General features: G+C 43.7%; 1 protein-coding gene across 6 annotated transcripts in view; it reads right to left on the minus strand.

The window, feature by feature from the left end:
• Positions 1–25096, minus strand: part of ANKIB1 (ankyrin repeat and IBR domain containing 1) — a 179553-nt gene that overhangs the window by 66400 nt on the left and 88057 nt on the right. For all 6 annotated transcript variants that reach the window (XM_043509313.1, XM_038392780.2, XM_038392782.2 and 3 more), the window contains exons 4-5: positions 12391–12573; positions 6168–6285 (exon numbers count right to left, since the gene is read on the minus strand). In XM_043509313.1, the coding sequence (XP_043365248.1) occupies positions 6168–6285; positions 12391–12573 (301 nt within the window). The remainder of the gene's footprint in view (positions 1–6167; positions 6286–12390; positions 12574–25096) is intronic.

Raw genomic sequence — 25096 nt, forward strand, 5'->3', positions numbered from 1 at the left:
CAGAAAGATGGCCGACGAAGCTTGCACCTTTGTTGAGTGTGCTCTCACAATTGGTGGCGGGGGAACTCCTGCCAGGTCGTAACAAGTACAGATACAGTAAGTGATCCAGTTGGGAGAGCCACTGAGTGGAGTTCGGCCAGCCTTTCATGCATTCGGCTGTGGCGATGAACAGCTGCAAAGACTTCCTAAATGATTTTGTCCATACCAGGTAAAATGCCAGGGCCCGTCTCACATCTAGCATGTGGAGGCGGCGCTCCTCATTAGACCCATGGGGCTTGGGACAGAGCACTGGCAGGAAAATATCCTGGCCCTTATGACAGGCGGAGACCACCTTCGGGACAAAACGAAGGTGTGGGTGGAGCTGGACCTTATCCTTATGAAATACCATATGTGGGGGTTCGGAGGTCAGGGCCAGGAGCTCCAAGACCCGCCTAGCAGACATGATTGCCACAAGAAAGGCTACTTTCCATGAGAGGTGGGACCAGAAGCATGTAGCAAGCGGCTCAAATGGAGGTCCTGTTAGCCTGGCCAGAACCAAGTTCAGGTCCCACTGAAGGACCGAGGGTCTAACATAATGAAAGAGGTGATCCAAGCCGTTAAGGAACCGACCGGTCATGCCATGAGAAAATACTGTGTGGCCTTGTACTGGCGGGTGGAAGGCTGATATGGCTACCAAATACACTTTGACGGATAAGGGGCTAGGCCTTGGGCTCTGAGATGAAGGAGGTAATCCAGAATAAACTGGTTCAGGGCAGCTCCTGGCGAGACACCCTGATCAACAGCCCAATGGGAGAACCGAGACCATTTTGCCAGGTAGGCCTGACGCGTGGAGGAACTCCTGCTCTCCAGGAGGACACGCTGGATGCCCTCCGAGCAGGTCCTTTTCTCCTGGCCTAACCATTAAGCAACCCACCGTGAGGTGGAGGGCTGCTAGGTTGGAGTGGAGGAGGCAATGTTGGTCCTGAGAGAGAAGGTTTGCGCAGGTTGGCAGCGGCCATGGGGGGGCGACTGACAGGCTTGTGAGAGTCCCGTACCAGTGCTGCCTGGGCCACACCGGGGCGATCAGAAGGATGCAAGCCCTGTCTGTCTTGATCTTTTCCAGGACCTTGCCAATCAGCATATAAAAGGAAAAGCACATAAAAGCTGACCCGACCAGGACAGAAGAAAGGAGTTGGAAATCGCACCCTTGCCCCAGAGGCCTCCCCTGGAGCAAAACTGAGGGCACTGGCGGTTCTGTCTGGTCATGAAGAGGTCCACTTGGGGAGTGCCCCACGTTCAGAAAAGCCTGTGTGCCACCGCTAGGCACAGCGATCATTTGTGTTGGGAGGAGAAATCCCGGCTCAGCCGATCCGCCCAAGAGTTCTGGAAACCTGGTAAGTGGTGGGCTTCCAAATTGATATAGTGGGCTATACAGAAGTCCCACAGCCTGAGGGCTTCCTGGCAGAGGAGCGGGCCCCGCCTTGCCTGTTGATGTAGAACATCAAGGCCGTGTTGTCCGTGAGAACCACGACTACCCTGCCTGCAAGGCACGAGCGAAAGGCCACGCAGGCCAGACAGACCACCCTGAGCTCTTTGACGTTTATGTGCAGGGCTAGTTCCTGCACGGACCATAGACCTTGAGTCTGGAGGTCTCCCACATGGGCTCCCCACCCCAAGTCCGACATGTCAGACACCAACTCTACAGTCGGGGGTGGCTCCTGAACAGCCTCGGAGCACGCTACCCGGGGTGGACCACCAACTGAGGGAGGCTAGCACAGTTTTGGGCACAATGAGGACTTTGTCCAGCCTGTCTCTGGACTGGGAGAATGTCAAGGCCAACCAGAGCTGAAGGGGCCACATCCTGAGTCTGGTGTGACAAGCCATGTACATACACACCGACATATGACTCAGTAGTTGGAGGCATGATCTGGCGGTTGTCACGGGAAACCTCGTGATCACCTGTAGGAGCTCCCTCAAGGTGTCAAACCTGTCCAGCAGGAGGAAGGCTCTGGCCGATGTCGCGTCTAGAATCATGCCAATGAACTCTATTTGTTGCATCGGTACCAATGTGGATTTGGTGCGGTTTACCAGCAGTCCCAGTGTGGTGCACATGGACAGGAGGAGTGATACGTGGTCCTGTACGTGTGATCTGGAGCTGCCTTTGACCAGCCGGTTATCGAGGTAGGGAAGATCTGGACCCCACCAATGCCTGAGGTAGGCCACTACCACAAACATACACTTTGTGAAGACTCTGCATGCCGTTGAGTGGCCAAACGGGAAGACGGTGAACTGGTAGTGTTCCTGTCCTACCGTGAAGTGGAGGAAAAGCCTGTGGCCCTCGAATATGTGAATGTGGAGTTCGCGTCATGGAGATTGAGGGCTGCATACCAGTCTCAGGGATCCAGGGAGTGGATAATGGAGGCCAGAGAGACCATGCAGAACTTGAGTTTTATCATGTACTGATTCAGGCCTTGCAGGTCCAAGATGGGCCTGAATCCCCCTTTTGCCTTCAGGATAAGGAAATAATGGGAATAGTACCCCTTGTATCTAAACTTTGCAGGCACCAACTCCACCGCTCCTAAGTGAAGAAGCTGCCTCACCTCTTTCTCAAGTAAGTTCTCGTGAGAGGGGTCCCTGAAGAGAGACGGGGGGGGGGGGGGGTGGATGGGTGGGGTAGAGAAAAACTGGAGGGTATAGCCCCAGGAGATGGTGTTGAGGACTCATTGGTCTGAGGTCAGTAGCATACCACTACTGGTACTATGCATCACTCCGGGAGGAAAATACATAGATGGCTGGAAAAGGGTAGGTCGGGTGAATCTCTGATACAGACTGGAAAGTCGTCCCCAGGCGTCCCAACAAAACTGGTGCTTACCCACCTGCTTGCCCTTGGAGGGGCCAGGCTGGGGGCGCAGGCTGAGACTGATACTGTGGGCATTTCTTATAGTACCTTGATTTTTTATAAGGGGTCTCGCATCTGGAGTGGGTGGCCTGGCTGGAAGTCCGCTGCGGCTTGAACTTGGTCCTGGCCGGGGCCAGGACTGGGACATAGAGACCAAGGGTCTTTAATGTCGTGCGTGAGTCCTTAAGACCGTGTAACTTCACATCTGTTTGTTCCGCGTACCGGGGCTTGCCATCAAGGGGAGGTCCTGCAAGGAGCTCTGTGCCTCGCTGGACAACCCAGACAGCAGGAGCCACAACGCCCTTCCCATGGACACCGTAGAGGCCATAGTTCTTGCAGCCATGTCTGCAGGGTCCAAGGCTGCCTGAAGGGCTGCTCTAACACAGCTGTGCCCTCCTCTACCAGGGCCTTATACTCCTTCCTATCATGCTCCTGGAGGGAGTCGGAAAACTTTGGCATTGAGCCCCACAGGTTAAAGTCATATTTGCCCAGCAGGGCTTGGTGGTTTGCCACCCTCAGTTGGGAGTTTGAGGAAGAATAAAGCTTTCTACCAAACAAGTCTAGCCTCCTCGAATCCTTATTCTTAGGGGTAGGAATGGGTTGGCCTTGACGCTCCTTATGGTTGACCGCCTCAACCACTAGGGAGTTGGGGCGGGGTGGGTATATAGATATTTGTACCCCTTGGCAGGCACAAAATACTTTCGTTCTGCTCTCTTGGAGATGGAGGACAAGGAAGCTGGGGTCTGCCACAGGACATTTGAGATCTTCGCCACCCTTTCGTGGAGAGGGAGAGCCACCCTGGCTGGCGCTGTACCCAAGAGGACATTGAAGAGGGAGTCCGAAGGCTCCTCCACCTCCTCAGCCTGTAGACTGAGGCTTGAAGCCACCCTTTTCAAGAGCTCTTGGTGGGCTTTTGTGTCCTCCTGGGGATTGCCTCACCACGATTGCTTCATCAGGGGAGGATGAGGATGTGGATGTGGGCACGGTACTCTGCGTCCCCACCGTGCCACAAATCCCAATGCTTGGTCCCCTTCTGAGTGCAGCTGGGAAAGAGCGCTCTGCTGACCCCTTCCTGGGGGGCTGAGAGAGGGAGGTTGATGGCCTTTCTGAGGCTCTGGTCACCAAGCAAGCCACCACTGGGACCCACTGGTACCAGGGCGATGGCCAGGGAGACCAGTGCCACTGCACCTGCTATGACACTGTCAGAGGAGGATGCCCCGCCAGACTCGCCTGTTCACTGACTGTCAACTCCGAAGGGAGGCCGGGATGGCATACGATAGACCGCTATCCTGGGATGGGGATGAGTAAAGGTGCTGCGAGCAGTGTGGAACTCGAGACCATGATTCTGGTATGGAGGAGCAGGAGTATGGTCTGTAACGGCTGCTCCGTGAATGGCTCTGTCGGGCAGATCCGTGACTGCCAGTTGCTGGTGATCTACGCCTGGGGCTGTGGGAGCAGTGCCGTGTCAGGGACCTCGACTGGGATGAAGAGCGTGAGCAGCCTCTATGTTGGTACCGCAAGGGGCTATGATAGCTTCTCGGAGTAGGTGACCTTCAGCAGAGCCCTGACTGCTAGGACTGCATTCCCTCAAAGCAGAGCAGTGCCTGGATCCCCTGTTGCTCGGCACCCAGCCAGCCAACCTGGTGGGGGTCAATGGGGACCGGTGCAGGCTGCGAGTGGGACAGTTATTGAGTGGAGAACGGCGTCGGAAACCTTCACTTGACCATGAACGGAACTGTCCGGGCGGTGACTGTGGCGGTCCGAGCACCGGCTTGTCTCTGGACCAGAGAGCCACTGGGGTTGGTGCAACAGGTACCAGTAGATACATTACGTCTCGAGCTGCCTGTAGGGCCTCCGGCATGGAGGGCACTCGTATGTGGCCACTGGCATCCAGGGATGTCGTCCTGGAGTGGGCTGGGCTACTCCACTCAACTTGAGTCGGAGGCCGTGAGGTTGATGAGGATTGAGTGCTGCCCAACGTGGGTCTAGTCTCGCCCCCAACCTTGCCCCAGAGCCTTGACGGAGAATATCACTTCTTTGTCTTCTTAGAGTGTTCCATGGATGGGGAGCGGTGCCGGTTGGTGGAAGGCACCGCTGGATCACCGCGCACCTATGCCATGTGCTCAGTGCCGACTCAGAGCATCACAGCAGTGTCGGGGTTAGGGCTGACTCCATCAAGATGGCTTGGAGCTGTATGTCCTGCTCCTTTTTGTTCCCAGGCTTAAAAGATCTGCAAATTTTGCAGCGGTCACTGAGGTAGGTTTCCCCCCAGACAGCATAAACAGTCAGTGTGCGAAACACTTACTGGCATAGGCCGTTTCCAATTGTCACATGACTTAAAGCACGGGGCATGCCCCAACTCGGGCACACTTTTCTATTCTAACTATACTCTTTTTTTTTTTTTTTTTTTTTTTTTTTGGTACAGGTACTAACTAACTACGAACTAAACAACAATCCAACAGGGAAAGCTACAGAAGAAAGCTGGAGCACAGCAGTTCCGAAGCACCTGCTGTGTTCCAGCTTTCTTTCACTGGCGGCAAGGAGGAACTGAGAATTGGGGGAGCGCGCAGCACCCCTTATACCATGCCATAGCGGTGCCACTTCAGGAGTCACTAGGGGCGCTCCCCTATGGGAAAAACTTCCGGCACCGGTGCACGTGGTGAGTACGCACACCTATTGTGGAATGCACATGAACAATCACTTGAAGAAGAATCTAGTTACATCCTTTAGATGCAAAGAGAGCATTCTTGTATTACTTGGACAGAACTAACAATGTAAGGACTTCTCTTAAGCTGTTTATTTTGTATATCGACACCTATAAGGGTCAGGCCATTTCAGTGCAATGTCTCTCAGATGGATCTGATGGTGTATTGGGGAATATTATAGAGAAGCTTCACTCTCTTCTCCTATTCCTTTTAGGGCCCATTCTCCTAGAGTGGTTGCTATATCCCTCTCGCTTGGCAGCTACATGAAGTCCAATTCACACTTTTATAAGACATTATGCATAGTATCTGCCATCCAGGTCTGAAGCACAGCTTGGCAGAGCGGTGCTTCAGTCATTGTTTAATTAGGACTCTACTCCCTCCTTCCACTGTATGATACTGCTTGGCAAACCATCCCAAGAGTGGGAATATACTCAAAAAAGAATACACATTTTGTTGTTAATTATTTTCTCTTTTTCTTTCAATTACAGCTAGGAAAAAAAGAAAAAAAACAAACCATGAACATGACTTTATTTTGCTGTGACCATTTCTAAAACTGTCTGAATACTTTATTAGTTTTTGATTACCATGTGCCCGAAGAAGAGCTTCTGCAGTAAACAGTGGGGCCTGAAGCATGTCTGCAGATTCCACTATCAGCATATCCTTTAGCCTTCGCAAATCCTGAAGTCTTAGTCCCTCATATGGCTTTGAAAAGAAAAAGAAAAAAAAGACAGGTTAGCTCTTCAGAAGTAGAGATTTTCCATTGAACCAATAATTTTGCATTAAACTGGCAACAACAATTTAAACATTTCTACTACCTAACAATTATCTCAAACCACAGATGGAGAGACTACCCTCTTGATAGGTTAGTTGGGGAAGAATTCTTTAGTTTGACGCATGACTGTGCAGATTGACAACTATATCAAATTCTATGAAGACACTGTAATCTGGTGATGTTTATTTATAGTGTATCAACTTTACGCATCTCAAAGCCAAAAGAGGCTATATCTACAGTTCTCTGCTATTTCTAGAGTTCAGTCATTGAGATGGTCTAAATCTATGTCAAATGACTTAAAAAAGAAAAGAATCTAAATTACTAGGTTTGCATGGAACCCAGCTGGTGATATGGATGAAGACAGGAAATCCAAATAATTTTTATTGGAAAAGTTAACTCATTAGGTAGCCACTAGAATTCTGGAGCTGTTCAAAATCTATTCCTGAGGGATGGATAAGAAAAGAATGCTAGATCCAGGATTATCTGAAGTAAGATATTAGTTGGCCTGGCAAAAATGCAAACACAGGTAGCAGCTGGATTACTTTTTATTGACCTCATATGTTTGAGGGCCATTATCTTGGCATTATCCTGGGGACAGGAATGCTGAAGACTTGGATAGAAAGAAAGGGAAGGTATAATTGGCTGGCATCAAACTGCAGGTCACGTGAGGCAGCACGCACCTAGTCAGAAGTGGGAAGGGAGGTAATTGATTGTTTGAGTGGTCTGAGCATACAGGTATAGGTGGTTGATCCATCGCAAGTACAGAAGTTCAACTGTGTAATTTGGGCAGCAGGGGCTTAAGTGGTGAGAACCAGTTTCAATCCCCTGCTAGTTTCAGAGTGGCATCTTCTCTTACAATGTTAGCAATAGGGTCAGGTGGAAAGGCAAAAAGGCAGCAACGCTGAGGTCACAGTCCAGCTCCTATGGCCAAGATACGAGAGCTGCATCCTTACTCCTTAAAAATAACACAGGAAAAAATGAAGTCTTTATATTCCCATGCAGACACCATCCAGGAGAGTAGGAAGGGACCAAAAAATGATATACTGGCCTTTTAATAGTTTTTTATAATTCACGTTTACACTACAGTAAACAAAAGAGTCCATCTCACACACTGGATATCCACAATAAACTCTCAAAAAATACATCTAATAAACAAACTCCAGTAATTATGCACAAGCAGTAGGATCCATCAGCAACATAAACTAGCCTCAATTGATGATAGAGCCTGCTCTCCTTATTGGTACTGGCCAATTCCCCAGACTAGTGTAAACAGAAGAAATGGACCCAGAGCCCTGCCTCTTCTTTGCCCTCTTTGGGAAAGCATGATGGAGGTGGTTCCTGCATTTCCTTATGTGGGCTGCACAAACTGGGGAGATTTTCCTTGTGCCTTCCTGTTGGTGCACACCTATGGTAGGACTAAGAACATTCTGATCCTTAGTCGTCCCTGCTAGAGTAAATCTGGGTCGTTTGCTTGACAGCATTCTGGAATTTGATTGACCTATTTAATTTCTTACTAAAGAGATAACTTATGAAAACATATCAAATCAACAGGCTTTCAAACAGCTGAGTGCTCAAGTGATTACATTTGCATGGATATGCTCTAAAAAAAATTGGGACAATGACTAAACTCTCTAGACTTTATCTGAACTGTAGTTTGAATGATCATTGAAAGAATATAAATTAGCTTCATCAGCATGACAATCACCACCTTTTAAATCTATAAGGGAAAGGTATTTCTTAATGATATCTGAAACAAATGTATATTAAAGGAACTAACATTTCAACCTGAAGTGCACAATTGCTCTAAATTATGTTTAACTGGCTGTTTCTAGGTTGAACACAGGCACTTCTCTCTCTTGAATAGTAAGTGTTATACTATCTCCGTTGGAACGTTCCACACAAGCCCCAGAAAGGATTTTTAGATTCTCTGGTTTTAAGAATTTTTAAATTGCTCTTTAAAGCGATGTGAGAAATATTCTTTACAGCCATGTTTTAAAAAATACATATATTTTGTTCACAAAGTAATATGTTATTCCATAAAAAACATTAAGGAGACAAAGTTAAGCAGTCAGAAGTCTGGAAATGGTAATGTTGCACACACAGAGAAAATTTTTAATGTGCCCTCTTCGGCAAGATAATATGTTCTTTAATTATATGAACATGTACTGTTTCTCAGTGTAATTCACACAATTTTTTCTTTGACCTCAGATATATGTGTAGTTCATATCTGAATAACTCATATAGGCTCAGATCAAAAGTATATTGAAGTCACTGGAAAGACTCCCATGATTACAATGAACGTTGGATCAAATGTGCACAGAAGAAATCCTTCAACTCATTCCATCTGCAGAAGCCTTTAGATTAGAACTGAGGTTTGTACTGAAAAACTTGCCCTTTGTGTTTAACAAAGATCTCCAGACCTTTAAACTATACTGTAAGTTTAACACCTTAACACTATAATTCACAGTTGTCCATAGTTTATATACTGTAACTTAGGGATGTTCTATGTTCTGTCACTTCTTCAACCCATGGAATAACAGTTTTCCACTATCTTCAACTCTTGTAATATTTTCTATATACTCCTCCTTTTACATACACACACATCTGAGCACACACACACATACCTCCCTTTTATTTTACCTCTAACATTCTGTGCCAGATACAAAAAGCAAAGATACCATCAATTCTTTTATTATCAAATTGCTATATGAAACTATGTTAAAGTGTTTATTAATACCTTAGCATTTGCATAGAGGTTTTATTTTATCAGTTCATTTAAAGTTAAAGTAATTTTTCTATTTTTAATATACTGTTAAAAATTAAGACAAAACAATTCCTTTTTGTGCAATTAAGATGGTAACCAAGTGATGACAAATTTACTTTATGTAATTATCATCCTTTTTGTAAATTGGGGCTATATATTTTCAAAAATTATCTGACACTGCATCTACTACTCACGTCCACATATGTAATATATAGATTTGGAGACATTAAAGCCTGCTGTACTTTCGTTTTCTCTTCCTATTTAAAAAAGGCTATTTCTATCTCCATGTACTAATTTTAAGTGGGTTATTTTAAGAGTGCAAACATCTTTCACTTTCTTAAATATGAACACTAAAGTTATACTTGTACTACTTGCTAAATGGCTTTCAATTGGAACTGAACAGATCCTTTCCAAAAATAAATTAAATATCTGAAGAAAATGATTGTTTTGTTATTGTGCAGTATATTGCTCTATGCGTCTGGCACAGAACTAAACCTGTTCTGGATGATCTGCTCTGAATTTCTGCTTATTCCCAGGTGTTCCTTAGCATATACTGAATACATTGCAGCATGGGGTTAAAATGAAAGTGCCTTTTACCTCCTGGAGCTACACTGCAAAGATGAACCTACTTCTATTTTAGGAATAAGCAGTGAACCAAAAAACTATGAATGTGAAGCCATCAAAATTGATGCAAAAATAATTAGTTAAAAAGATTAAATTACAATGTATATTATTTGGGTTACTGCTAACCTAACTTCACCTTTAAAAAATGTTGAGAGAGAAATATTTCTTATATTCTTACACATTATACGTATAGGCAATGTTTGCTCAAATTCTTTTATTGTGGGTTGTTTCAATTAATGAAATAAAAATACAAAAGTAGAGGCAAGGGAAATCTTTTGGAATTTTCCCCTGACCTGATTTCTATTTAAAAAACCAACGCAGACATATCCCATTTTGACGCTTTTTGTTTCACCTAACCACAAGGATAAAAGAATAGACTCTGGTCATAAAGTTGTGTGTCTCGGTGTTTTACATAGAGCCATAGTTCTTAAGTTTATATCTTGTTTTGAAAATGTTTAATATTCCTATTCTTCTATATTGTGTTATGTAGGAACATATTTAATTAAAAAACTATTATTACCTTGCATTTGCTATATACATTTTTTTAATTGCAAACTCAGATTTTGTCTGCAATCTACTTACACACACGTATTTTAGAACACTTTGAAAAGAAATACGTAGGGGAGCTGTATCATGGGAATGCTCAGACCAAATAATCCCAATTTTTCACTAGTGTCTTTACCCTGGTCTCTCTCTTAGAAATTTCCAGGCCAATCAGGCTCTGCATGTGCATTCTAGAGCATTTTGATAATTAAAAGTAGGTCACGAGTGGTCCTTTATATTAGAAACTCCCTGACTAAATGATCCCACAAAGTCTACCCTGGATCTTGATGTAGCATAGCTATTTCCAAGGCACTCTGCTTATGCATGTGCATTTTGAAAAATAAAAGCATGTCATTTTGGAAACCTGAGATCAAATTACTCAAATTTACCCCACAAACTGTATCCAAGGTCTTCAACTGGCATACCAAATTCCAAGTTGATCTGACTTAGCCTGTGAATTTTACAACTCTTTTGAAAAAGTGCCATGAAACTGGCATGGTGTTCCACCCTTGCAGCTTTGCCGGCACTCCTTATAGATTCATAGATACTAAGGTCAGAAGGGACCATTCTGATCATCTAGTTCGACCTCCTGCACAACGCAGACCACAGAATCTCACCTACCCACTCCTACGAAAAACCTCACCTATGTCTGAGCTATTGAAGTCCTCAAATCGTGGTTTAAAGACTTCAAGGAGCAGAGAATCCCCCCTCAAGTGACCCATACCCCATGCTACAGAGGAAGGCGAAAAACCTCCAGGGCCTCTCCGATCTGCTCTGGAGGAAAATTCCTTCCCGATCCCAAATATGGTGATCAGCTAAACCCTGAGCATATGGGCAAGATTCACCAGCCAGATACTACAGAAAATTCTTTCCTGGGTAACTCAGATCCCATCCATCTAATATCCCATCTCAGGGGATTAGGCCTATTTACCCTGAATATTTAAAGATCAATTACTTACCAAAATCACATTATCCCATCATACCATCTCCTCCATAAACTTATTGAGTAGAATCTTAAAGCCAGATAAATCTTTTGCCCCCACTGCTTCCCTTGGAAGGCTATTCCAAAATTTTACTCCTCTGATGGTTAGAATCCTTCATCTAATTTCAAGTCTAAACTTCCTGGTAGCCAGTTTATACCCATTTGTTCTTGTGTCCACATTGGATCCTTATCTTCCTCTCGTCAGTGATACATGGAACCACACTACAATCAACTCATTCTGGGAGAGAAAGGAATTGAGGGGAGGTGTATCTTATAAATCTCTTAATCAAGCCACTCCAAGACTGCACTACTACCTCTTACCTGGGTCCCTCTACTGACAATCCAACGTTCAAGCTGAACCAGCTGATGTGCATTTTAGAGCACTTTATTAAAAAAAATGTCATGATTGGAAAGCAATTAAAATGGGAACCCCCTAACTAAAACATACCTAATTTACTCCAAAAACAAATTTTAATCTGATCTGAACGCGCCTACGAATTCTAGAGCACTTTTAAAAATGGACATGAAAATTACATGCTCTCCTGCTTCTGTACAAATGCAGCAGTTCCAGGCACAACCCTCTAGAACCAGAAAGAAAAATTAATATATTTTGAAATATTGCACTTTGCAGCTGCTTCTTGGTGGTATTCACTAGTTGAGATTAGAGGAAACATGCTGTGGCTTCTTCTTATATCTCCCCTCCTCATCTTTGGGCAGAAAATCTAAAATTTTCAATTTCTTATGAAGTTGATCATTTTTGGAAGAGCTTTATCTCCCAACTTACTTGACCAAATAACCCCAAATTTGCACCACTAACTCTACTCCTAGCTTTAATGTGGCACAGCAATTTTTCCAAGACAACCTGCATTGCGTATGTAATTTAGAGCTCTCTGAAATACTGTGAACAGAAAGCTCTCTTCAATCTTAACTATGGACTCAAAGCTGCTCTTCCGCAATGTGCTTAACTTTAAACATGTGCGTAGTGCCCTGAAGTCAGTGGATCTAAAAGTGTGCCTAGAGTTAAACTCATGCTTAAGATATTTTTGCCTCTATCACAAAGTGTTGCTACATACACAGATTTATAAAACCATAATGTACACATAATTAAGAGTTTCACTTCACCTCTCTTTTGTCTAAAGCAGCATATTCAGCTTCAATGCTTTCAGCTTCAGGATCCTGTGAGAATACCATTTGAGATTCCAGGTTGAGGGCCAAGTCTTTATGGTGCTGCTTCTCAGCACAGTCACACGGAGTATCTTTATTTTCATTTTCCGCAAACAAGTCTCCACCATGTTTTACCAGAAGCTAAAAACAAAAAATCAGAAGTCAACACCTATGAATTACTGACTCTGAAAGATGTCTAATATTAATAAACAGGGATCAAATATAGACTAGTATGTAAAGTATACAAAAGGAAGCTTGCATAATTGCAAAGGGATTACAGAATACATTCTTTATTAAAAAATGAAGTTAAAACATATTACAGAATGATTTCTATTCATTTTGACTTGTACCTGGGCATCAAGTGCGTCTTGGTTCGCAAGCTGTACTGCAATTTAAATTTTTAAATTAGCAAGTAATCACATCAGCAATTGGTAAATAAGCCCCACCCCACTTCTTGAAATTTTATAATACAGCTTTTGTAATATGCCTGTCACAAATCAAATTCAGAGAAAACTGATTAGCTTTGAAGTGGTGATAAAAATGTCGTTTTACCCTTCAAACCTGAAGAATGGTAGTATTTATCCTAAGAAATCTAAGGGGCTGGAAAATTAATCAAGATTACATTCTCTAGCTCTGCCCTTGCATGAGCTCTCCACCCCCTTACACTCCTCACTGCCTTTCCTCCAAAAGCATCGCCAGATCCCAACATCTTCTCAATGAGAAACAAACCTTACAGTCACCAACTAGATTACTTTCTCTATTAGTCACTTCTTCTGCATGGTGCCAATTTTGGCTAAATATCAAAAAATCCACACCTCCATTTACCTTCCTCTAATGCTTTCATGCATCAGGTGGGTAGGGTAGGACCCAGCACTTAAGAGATCTGTGACACAGTTGGAGTGCAGACAATGGGATGGTGGGTTCCCAGTCCTGGGAGGCAGGTTGCATTGGCACTGACTATCACACGAGTTGCAATACAATTATTTTTCTAAGGGTACGTCCACACTACAAAATTAGGTCGATTTTATAGAAGTCGACTTTTAGAAATCAATTTTATACAGTCGATTGTGTATGTCCCCACTAAGCGCATTAAGTCGGCGGAGTGCGTCCTCAATACTGTGACGAGCATTGACTTACGGAGCGGTACACCGTGGGTAGCTATCCCATAGTTCTCGCAGTCTCCGCTGCCCATTGGAATTCTGGATTAAGCTCCCAATGCCTGATGAGGCAAAAACGTCGTCACGGGTGGTTTTGGGTACATATCGTCAGTCGCCCCTTCCTCCTTCCCTCCCTCCTTCCGTGAAAGCAAAGGCAGACAATCGTTTTTCTTGGGTTACCCGCACAGATGCCATACCATGACAAGCATGGAGCCTGCTCAGCTCACTGCTGCTGTTGTGAGCATTGTAAACACCTCATTCATTATCCTGGAGTATGCGCAAAACCATGCTAAGAGACGCCAGCACAGGACGATTGTGATGAGGACATGGACACAGACGTTCCTGAAAGCACAGGCTGTGGCAATTGAGACATCATGGCGGCAGTGGGGCTGGTTGATACAGTGGAACACCGATTCTGGGCCCGCAAACAAGTACAGACTGGTGGGACCGCACAGCGTTGCGGGTATGGGATGATTCACAGTGGCTGAGAAACTTTCGCATGCATAAGGCCACTTTCCTTGAACTTTGTGAGTTGCTTTCCCCCATCCTGAAGTGCAGGAATATCAAAATGAGAGCTGCCCTGACAGCTGAGAAACGAGTGGCACTTGCCCTGTGGAAACTTGCAACGCCAGACAGCTACCTGTCAGTCGGGAATCAATTTGGAGTGGACAAGTGGGGACTGCTGTGATCCAAGTAGCCAATGCAATCACTTATGTTCTGTTATCAAGGGTAGTAACTCTGGGAAATGTGCAGGTCAAAGCGATAGCTTTGCTGCAATGTGGTTTCCTAACTGTAATGGGGCGACAAACAGAATGCCTATCCCTATCTTGTCACCGGATCACCTTGCCAACCAGTACATAAACCACAAGGGGTACTTCTCAATGGTGCTGCAAGCACTGGTGGATCACAAGGGATATTTTACTGACATCAACATGGGATGGCTGGGAAAGGTGCATGACGTTTGCATCTTTAGGAACTCTGGGCTGTTTGAGCAGTTGCAAGAAGGGACTTACTTCCCAGACCAGAAAATTACCGTTGGGGATGTTGAAATGCCAATAGTTATCCTTGGGAACCCAGCCTACCCCTTGCTTCCACAGCTCATGAAGCCGTACAGAAGCAGCCTGGACAGTAGTAAGGAGCAGTTCAACTACAGGCTGAGCAAGTGCAGAATGGTGGTAGAATGTGCCTTTGGACGTTTAAAAGCTTGCTGGCGCAGTTTACTGACTAAGTTAGACCTCAGCGTAACCAACATTCCCATTGTTATTGCTGCATGCTGTGTGCTCCATAATATCCGTGAGAGTAAGGGGAAGATGTTTATGGCGGAATGGGGGGTTGAGGCAAATCGACTGGTGGACGATTTTTGAGCAGCCAGACAGCAGGGCGATTAGAAAAGCACAGCTAGGCACGCTGTGCATCAGAGGCTTTGAAAACCAGTTTCATGACTGACCAGGCTACAGTGTGACAGTTGTGTGTGTTTCTCCTTGCTGCAAACCCGCCCCCTTTGTTGATTTCCTGTAAGCCAACCACCCTCTCCCCTTCGATCACAGCTGGCAAAGGAAATAGTTTAACTATTGTTTTGAAACCATGCATTCATTCTTTATTAAATAAAAAAAGTGAGATAACTGACAAGGTAACCTGCATGTGGTGGGATGCGGGAGGAGGGACAATGCCACGTTGCTTATTGTAGCCAAACTACAAATCAAAACTGTTTGAATGACAGCCTTCTGTTTCTTGGCCATCCTCTGGAATGGAGTGGCTGGGTGCCCGGAGCCTCCCCTGCCCTGCGTTCTTGGGCGTCTGGGTGAAGAGGATATGGAACTTGGGGAGAAGGGCAAGCAGTTATACAATGGATGCAGTGGGGATCTGTGCCCTTGTTAGCTTTCCTGCAGTTCCAACAGATGCTTCATCATGTCAGTTTGCTCCCCCATTAGCCTCAGCATTGCCTCCTGTCTCTGCTCTTTGCGCTCACTTAATGTTTTCCTGGCCTCTGCCACTGAATGCCTCCATGCATTAAGCTGTGCCCTATCAGTGAGGGAGGACTGTATGAGCTCGGAAAACATGTCGTCGCGAAGGCGTTTTTTTCGCCTTCTAATCTGCGATAACCTCAGGTACGGAGATGATAGGGGGAGCCTAGAAACATTTGTACCTGGGGGAGAGATAAAAAGGGAGAGTAAAATTTAAGATGATACATTTCTGAGAACAAAAGGGAGACTCTTTCACTGTGAATCAAGCAATTCACAGCACATGTGCTTTCGGTACAAGGTCGCATTTTGCCTTTTATATTGAGTGCCTGCCGGCATGGTGAGACATCACAAACGGCTGGGCAACAGAATTCGGTTTCCAGGCAACCATGGTAAGCCTTTCGGTACGCAGGGTTGGCTTCTTACACCTTCATAACATGTGGGAACGGTTTCAAACTGCAGTGCCATCCTTTCCCATAACAAGCAATGCCGGCTGGGTTTCACATTTAAAAGAAGGAGCTACGGTTTTCGGGTGGATGTGCAGCATACACTTCCCCCCACCCCACCGCGTGGCTATTCTCTGGGATGATCCCTTCACCCCTCCCCCCACCACGTGGCTATTCTCTGAGATGATCCCTTTTAGCCAAGCGCAAACAACCCAGCATGAACGAGGTCCTTTTACTGTTCCCTTACAAAAATTCCCTTATTTCAACCAGGTGACCATGAACATTATCGCTCTCCTTAGGCTAATACAGAAAGATATGTGAAAAGAGACCGAATGTTGCTTGAATGCAACCAAAACCCAGGACCATTCGCTGCCATGCTTTGTGCTGCAATGATTCCAGACTACTTGCTATTGGCTTGGCGTGGTAAAGTGTCCTACTATGGAGGATGAAATAAGGCAGCCCTCTCCAGAAACCTTCTGCAAAGGCTTTCAGAGTACCCCCCGGAGAGCTTCATGGAGATGTCCCTGGAGGATTCCCGCTCCATCCCCAGAAACGTTAACAGACTTTTCCAATAGCTGTACTGGCCGTTAATGCATCCCAATTCTTCAGGGCAAATCAAACATTAAACACTATTGCTTTTAAACCCTGTACTATACTTACAAATGTGCACTCACCAGAGGTGCCTTCTCTGGCTTCAGGGTTGGGGATCCCGCCTTGGGTGTTGGCTCCAGGGTGATGAAAAGGTCCTGGCTGCCGGGGAGAACGGATTCACCGCTTGCCTGCTGCGCATTCTCCTCCTCCACAAAATCCTTCTCCCTGTTGCATTAGACTCCCCCCCTTGCAAGTGTCCACGGACAGTGGTGGGGTATGGTAGGGTCCCCACCTAGAACGCCATGCAGCTGATCATAGAAACGGCACATATGGGGCTCTGACCTGGAGCGACCTTTTGCCTCCTTTGTCTTTTGGTAGGCTTGCCTGAGCTCCTTAACTTTCACGCAGCACTGCTGTGTGTCCTTGTTGTAGCTTCTCTCCACCTGTGCGATTTTGGCATATATATTAACATTTCTTCTTTTTGATCGGAGTTCGGCCTGCACAGATTCTTCTCCCCATACAGCAATCAGATGCAGTGTCTCCCTTTCAGTCCATGCTGGAGCTCGTTTGTGATTCTGGGGGGACTGCATGGTCACCTGTGCTGCTGAGCATGCCACGGTGACCAAACAGGAAATGAAATTCAAAATTTCCTGGGGCTTTTCCTGTGTACCTGGCTACTGCATCAGAGTTCAAAATAATGTCCAGAGCTCCCGGAGGCCAATGCCATCAAATTGCCTCTGTACTACCCCAAATTCGACCCAGCAAGGTCTATTTTAGCACTACTCCCCTCGTCGGGGAGAAGTACAGAAGTTGATTTTAAGAGCCGTTTAGGTCAACGGAACAGGGTTGGTTGTGTAGACGCATTCATTTTAAAATCGACCTAACGTGGCTAAATTCGACCTAACCCCGTAGTGTAAACCAGGGCTAAGAGGCAACAGACTCTCCCTTGTCTTCACTACAGCAGCCCCAGAAGCTCCCTTTAAAACCAGGAAATAGCTAGTCAGGTATTTGTATAACAAAAAGTGCTCAGATACTGTTGATTTAAGATCTAAATAGAAGAGAATAGAACAGCTCCAGTGGTATAGCACACATAGGTGCAGGCCAATGATCTAAGGATTAATATAGTATTATATGATGTTTTAAACGTTAACATGCATGTGACAGTAAAAAGTGATTTTTAAATGTTTAGTGCTCCAGCTTTAAAATATACCAACTGGAAATCCCATTTAGTATCTCTCAAAAGGTATCACAAGGTTAATTGTTTAAAACTGCAAGGGCAACAAGTAAAAATCTCCTTATTAAAATTACCATTATTTATGTTTTGTTACTTTCTCTTCAGAGACTAACCCTGTACAGCTTTTTGAGACCTACTAATAAAAGCACTATGTAAGAGCTAGGTATTATTATGATAGTTACTTATGGACTGGCAAATATAAGAACACAATAAAATCTGTAGAAGAGTATATTTTAGAAGACTTTAGAGTAGCTCACAACAGATAAAGGGCAACTTATTTAAATAAAAGCACAATGTATTCTTCACACTATCAATTTTGTTGCATATCTTGTTTCCTTTTTTTTTTAAATGCAGCCTTTCTTGCTGTGCTGCAATAAGTTTAGTGAATAGAATTCCATTTATAATATCTTTAATAAATATATGTCCTATCAAACTAAGGAGAATTATCAGATTGCGCCACCATTTTTTAAAAAATGTATTTCTTCCTCTAAGCAAGCAGTTTTTTATACCAGCAAAGTCAAAAGGCCTGGGTTTGGTGACACAAACTTAAAAAGGTCGTAGAGCAGTTTTAAAACCAAAGGCTGGGGGAAAGCCAACAGGTGCGGAGGAGCATGTGGTTTGGACAGAGACTTCACTTAAGGTAGGCTCTATTAATTGAGACTCTATGTCCTAGAAAGGAGGAGAGGATGGAAGATGATAAAATATGGGTAGGATCTGGTGGGAAACAATCAAATGAAAAAAGAGTCCCATTCAATTACATCATGTAATATCAGACAGCTAAAAAGCGACAAATTTTTTAAGTGCTTATATACAAATGCTAGAAATCTAAATAATAAGATCGGTGAGCTAGAGTGCCCCGTATTAAATGAGGATATTGATATAAAAGGCATTACCGAAACTTGGTGGAATGAGGATAATCAATGGGACACAGTAATACCAGGGTACAAAACATATCGGAAGGACAGAACAGGTCATGCTGGTAGGGGAGTGGCACTATATGTGAAAGAAAACATAGAATCAAATGAAATAAAAATCTTAAATGAACCAAACTGTACCACAGAATCTCTCCGGACAGTAACTGCATGCTTGAATAATAAGAATATAGCAGTAGGGCTATATTACCCACTACCTGTCCAGGATGGCGATAGTGACTGTGAAGTGCTCAGGGAAATTAAAGACGCTATAAAAATAAAAAAAAACCTCAGTAATAATGGAGGATTTCAACTATCCCCATATTGACTGTGTACATGTCATCCCAGGACAGGATGCAGCGATAAAATTTCTTGACACCTTAAATGACTGCTTCTTGGAGCAGCTAGTCCTGGAACCCACAAGAGGAGAGTCAATTTCTGATTTAGTCTTAAGTGAAGCACAAGATCTGGTCCAAGAGGTGCATATAGCTGGGCTGCTTGGCAATAGTCACCATAATATAATTAAATTTAACATCCTTATGGAGGGCCAAACCTGGTAACTTAATTTCAGAAAGGGGGACTACACAAAAATGAGGACATTTGTTCAACAGAAATTAAAATACAGTGCCAAAAGATACAGTGCCAAAAATGAAATCCCTGCAACCCACATGGAAATTTTTTAAAGACATCATAATAGAGGCTCAACTTAAATGTACACTCCAAATTAAAAAAACAAAGAAGTAAGAGAACCAAAGAAGTGCCACTGTGGCTAAACAACAAAGTAAAAGAAGCAGTGAGAGGCAAAAAGGCATCCTTTAAAAAAGTAGAAATTGAATCCCAATGAGGAAAATGGAAAGGAGCATAAACTCTGGGAAATGAAGTGTAAAAACATAATTAGGAAGCTGGATTACTACTTTGTTAAGCAGAACCTCCAATATCTGCAATTTTACGGTTCAGGCTTGTATTCTTCCTAAGTTTTTGCTAGTAAAAAGTGAAGTTTATTTGATAATTCAGTGATTCTCCTTTTTGTGGAAAACATTAAAATTATGTTTCTTAAAAGAACCAAACAGTTAAACTTCCAAATAAGAGCAAATTCCTAGATTCAAACCAATAAAAAAAGATTTTTCCAGTGGTATATATTTGTTTAGGGAAGCACTATAAAAACCACAAACTTTATTTTGGGTAGATAGAACTTTAGAGACAGCAAAATTCTTTCTGAATCTAAAGGCGGCTTGCATGTTTTCAGCTTTGTTACAAGATTAACAAAATTCCTGACACCGTCTTTATGCTTAAAAATATTTATAAACCTAATGGGAGGGGAAGGATGAAGTCTCTTTGAAGCCATTATCTTTGAAAACTAATGGCAATTGGGGGAGGTCCTGGCCAACTGGAAAAAGGCTAATGTAGTGCCCATCTTTTAAAAAGGGAAGAAGGAGAATCTGGAGAACTATAGACCGGTCAGCCTCACCTCAGTCCCTGGAAAAATCATGGAGCAGGTCCTCAATGAATCCATTTTGAAGCACTTGGAGGACAGGAAGGTGATCAGGAACAGTCAACATGGATTCACCAAGGGCAAGTCATGCTTGACCAATCTAATTGCTTTCTATGATGAGATAACTGACTCTGTGGATATGGGGAAAGTGGTGGATGTGATATGTCTTGACATTAGCAAAGCTTTTGATATGGTCTCCCACAGTATTCTTGCCAGCAAATTAAAAAAGTATGGATAGAAAGCTGGCTAAATCATCTGGCTCAACAGCTAGTGATCAATGGCTTGATGTCTAGTTGGCACCTGGTAACAAGCGGAGTGCCCCAGGGGTCTGTTCTGGGGACAGTTTTGTTCAACATCTTCATTAACAATCTGCATGATGGGACTGGTTTCCACCCTCAGTAAGTTTGCGGTTGACACTAAGGTGAGGGGAGAGGTAGATATGCTGGAGCATAGGAATAGGGTCCAGAGTGACCTAGACAAATTGGAGGATTGGGCTAAAAGAAATCTGATGAGGTTCAACAAGGACAAATGCAGAATCCTGCACTTAGGATGGAAGAATCCCATGCACCGCTACAGGCTGGGGACCGACTGGCTAAGTGGCAGTTCTGCAGAAAAGGACCTGGGGATTACAGTGGACAAGAAGCTGGATATGAGTCAACAGTGTGCCCTTGTTGCCAAGAAGGCCAATGGCATATTGGGCTGCATTAGTAGAAGCACTGCCAGCAGATTGAGTGAAGTGATTATGCCCCTCTATTCAGCACTAGTGAGGCAACATATGAAGTACCGTGTCCAGTTTTGGGCCCCCCACTACAGAAAGGATGTGGACAAATTTGAGACAGTCCAACGGAGGACAATGAAAATGATTAGCTGGGGCACATGATTTATGAGGAGAGGCTGAGGAAACCGGGCTTATTTAGTCTGAAGAAGAGAAGAGAGGAGGGATTTGATAGCAGCTTTCAACTACCTGAAGGGGGGGTCCCAAAGAGGATGGAACTAGGCTGTTGTCAGTAGGGGCAGATGACAGAACAAGGAGCAATGGTCTCAAGTTGCAGTGGGGGAGGTCTAGGTTGGATATTAGGAAACACTATTTCACTAGGAGGGTGGTGAAGCACTGGAATAGGTTACCTAGGGAAGTGGTGGAATCTCCATCCTGAGTGGTTTTTAAGGCCCAGTTTGATAAAGCCCTTGTTGGGATGATTTAGTTGGGGTTGGTCCTGCTTTGAACAGGGGTTGGATTAGATGACGTCCTGAGGTCTCTTCCAACCCTAATCTTCTATGATTCTTGCTTTCTGCTGGGTCTTTAGCTGCCAGGAAAAGAGTGGAACTGTATCCATAGCAATGTGCAGTTCATCTTTTAAAATTTCTAGATATAAAAAGGCAATTACTTCAATGTTTATTTAAAAAAAACCCACCTGTCATGATTTACAGTAGTAACAAATGACCTTTTAATCAAGCACTTCCAGACAATTAATGTCTGGGAGTTTATGGGTCTGAGTGAACACCAACTGGTAATTAACCACCAGGAAATGCCTGTAAAGCATTTAAGTACAGGCTTAACTGTAATTACATGAATAGTCTCATTGATTTCAGTGAAGTTACTTTGATGAGACTGCTCATACACTTAAAATTAAGCATGTGTTCATGTGGTTTGCTTGATTGGGGCCAGAGTGCTCAACACCCTAAGGGCTGAGCATCTGTTCAGAAAGAACTGCCCTACGATGACAATTGGATAAGATAAAATTGAAAGCACAGTCCATTAAGTTACAACTGCTCAGGCTGCTACTTGAGTGCTATTCATTTTTGGGTGATATATAAATTTTAAAAATATATTAAAGGTTTCCAGAGCTTATTTTAAAAAAACATCCCGAGATCCCCTTTATTTCCAGCCCATACTTATGTCACAAGTATTTGTAAACCTACTGATAACAATAAATTAAAGGTAGAGCCTAGGAGAGATCTAAATAATACAATGAAGAGAGGACAAGACCATCCAGATAAATCAGTCTGAGAAAGGAAGAGAAAATAATAACTACTAGGGAAACAGAAAGAACTAAGTATAAAACATGGTCTTACTAAATGGTCTTTTAAGAGGAAGGGAGGAGGTAAATGAGTAATACTAAAATGCTCAATAGGAAATACCAGATTCAGTTTTTCTCATTAACATTGGCCTACACAAAGTATTTTTTGTCTCTCATAATCAAGAGGTGTGTTAAAGATTTATAAAAGTAACTAATAATGATTTTCACAAAAGTTTAAAACTCATGTTAAACTGAAACTTCCACATTAAGGTTAATTATGCTATTGTGACCAGCTCCAGCATCATCATTATTATTTAGTTCTATAGCATCACAAATATTGGTAATGGTTTACAGGCAATTCTAAAAAGCAGCTGGCTCCAGCATGGCGTCATTAACAGGGAAAGCTATTTGACTGGAGCCTTGTTAAATATCACGTGGAGGGAGCAGGAGGAGGAGAGAGTCTGGCATCATTGCAGCAAGCTCCCGGATGCATCTGGCCAAGGTGACGGCAAATAAGAATGCCACTTGCATAGAGAGGTGATCCATGACTAGGGCTCCTAGGTACTACAATAATACAATGATAATTAAAGCAACAACATAAGGTGGTAATAGAAACAATGATTGAATGCAATCTGATGAGTCATGTCACAGACTTTAAGAGTGAGCATGCAGATGTTTTAGTTTATATAGGTCTTTATACTGTGCCCATCTTTGAAGTATATGAGCACCTTCCTGAGCTACATTAAACATGGCTACACATCTGTCGTATGTTCTTTGTTCTCTCATCCTCTTCTCCAGGGGAGAAGTGCATGCAATGGAGTATCTTGCTTTGGTAGGGTCATAGATGGTTTTTATTTTAAATCTGTGTGTTATGTATCTATGTTAGATGTGGCAAGGTTAATGAAAGGCACATTGCATTTGGAACGAAGGTGCTGAGGTTTGTAAGAATTCCAGTTCATGTTAGTCTCAGGCTGGCCCCTGAGAAAGTTCTGCTCAGAGCCAAGCTTTAATCAAATAAACAAATTTTCAAGAAATAAGAGATTTCATCCTCCTTATTTTATAGATTGAAAATAAAAGCTCCAGCCAGGCTATCAATACTTCCCATAGTAATATTCTCACTATGGTTGCCTTCTGTTTAAATTTTATTTTTGATGGATATTTTTCTTTATTTTTAATCACATGCCTACTATTTTGTTTTTGTTAAGGCATGTGTAAATGGAGGTTACTTACCTGTAACTGGAAGTTCTTTGAGATGTGTGGTCCCTCTCTGTATTCCACACGTGGGTATGCATGGGTGCCAGACTGGAGATTAACAAGCAGCATCCATTGGCCTTCACATGCACAGTTGCTCTTCTCATGCTCCAGACCAAAGTACAAGAGCCAATGTGGACTAACACCTCTCCAGTTCCTCTTCTTACAGCAAATCCAACATGATCCAAGGCAGAGGGGACAGAGAGCATATAGCGGAATACAGACAGGGACCACACATCATGAAGAACTTCCACTTATTCTTTGAGCGTTGGTCTGTACGTCTATTCCACACATCGGTAACTGACAAGCAGTACTCAGATCAGAGGTTGATGTGAAGATGCCAGCAACAAAGATGTTTGAAGAACTGCAGTCCCCATCACTGCATCCACAGTGGAGGCCCGAACTAGCGCATAATATTTTGTGTACATGTGAATAGAACTCCAGGTTGTTGCTCTGAATATGTCTAGTACAAGTACCTCCTGTAGAGATGCCATAGGAGTAGCTTGTGCTTTTGCGGGAGGGACATATGCTAATTGGTAGCATATAATGATCCAACCAAAGTCCATTTAGAGATTCTCTGAAAAGATATTGCTCGTCTTTGCATCTTTCTGCTACAGCAAGAAACAGTCTTGGTCATTTTCTAATTCATTTGGTCCTTTGCAGGTAGAATGCTGGGGCATGTCTACAATCCAAGGAATGAAGTCTTTTCTCTTCAACAGAAACCTGGGGTTTCAGGAAGAAATAATAGCAACTAAAAATGCAACTTTCATTGAAGGGAGGCATAGAACGTGTTGCCAAAGATTCAAATGGTGGTCTAGTGATGAGACTAAGGTTCCACTAAGGTGTAGGCCTGACCAGTGCTGGAAAGATCCTGACTAAGCCCTTCATTAATCTAACTGTTTGTTGGGCAAGTAAAAATTGAACACCTATCTACTGAAGGAAGGCAGGAAATGATTGTGGAGAGATGGACCAGCAGCGAACTGATGGAAAGACCCAAGTTCTTCAATGACAGAAGATAATCTAAAGTGACTGGAATATCTGCAGAGCCTGAGGAAGATTGATTGTGCTGTGTCAAGTAGAAAAATGTCTCCATTTAGCTAGGTAGCAGTTCAGAATCTTTCTTATTTTGAGTAAGAATGGTTCGGATGACTTCCAAACATGAACATTGTAGATCTGACACCATTTCAAACACCACACCATGAAGTGAACTGGATCTGAATTGGGGTGTCTGATTTTGCAGTCTTCCTAAGTTAGAAGATCTGGGAAGAGAAGGTTACTTATCTGTAACTGGATGTTCGTCGAGATGTGTGATCCCTATCTGTATTTCACATGTGGATGTGCATGTGTGCCATGCACCTGAGTCCAGAAGTGTTTCCTAGTAGTGTCCATAGATCTGCAAGTGCGTACGTCTCCCCTTGTGCTCCCAACCAAGGGTATAAGAGGTAGCATAGGTCGACACCACTCCAGTTTCTCCTCTTAACATTGCATACTCTAATCTGAAGCAGAAGGGAAGAAGGGCAGATAATGGAATATAGATAGGAACTACACATCTCAAGAACCTCCAGTTACAGGTAAGTAACAACCTCTTCTTCGAGTGATGGTC

The sequence above is a fragment of the Dermochelys coriacea genome, chromosome 2 (assembly GCF_009764565.3).
Source record: "Dermochelys coriacea isolate rDerCor1 chromosome 2, rDerCor1.pri.v4, whole genome shotgun sequence".
NCBI lineage: Eukaryota > Metazoa > Chordata > Testudines > Dermochelyidae > Dermochelys > Dermochelys coriacea.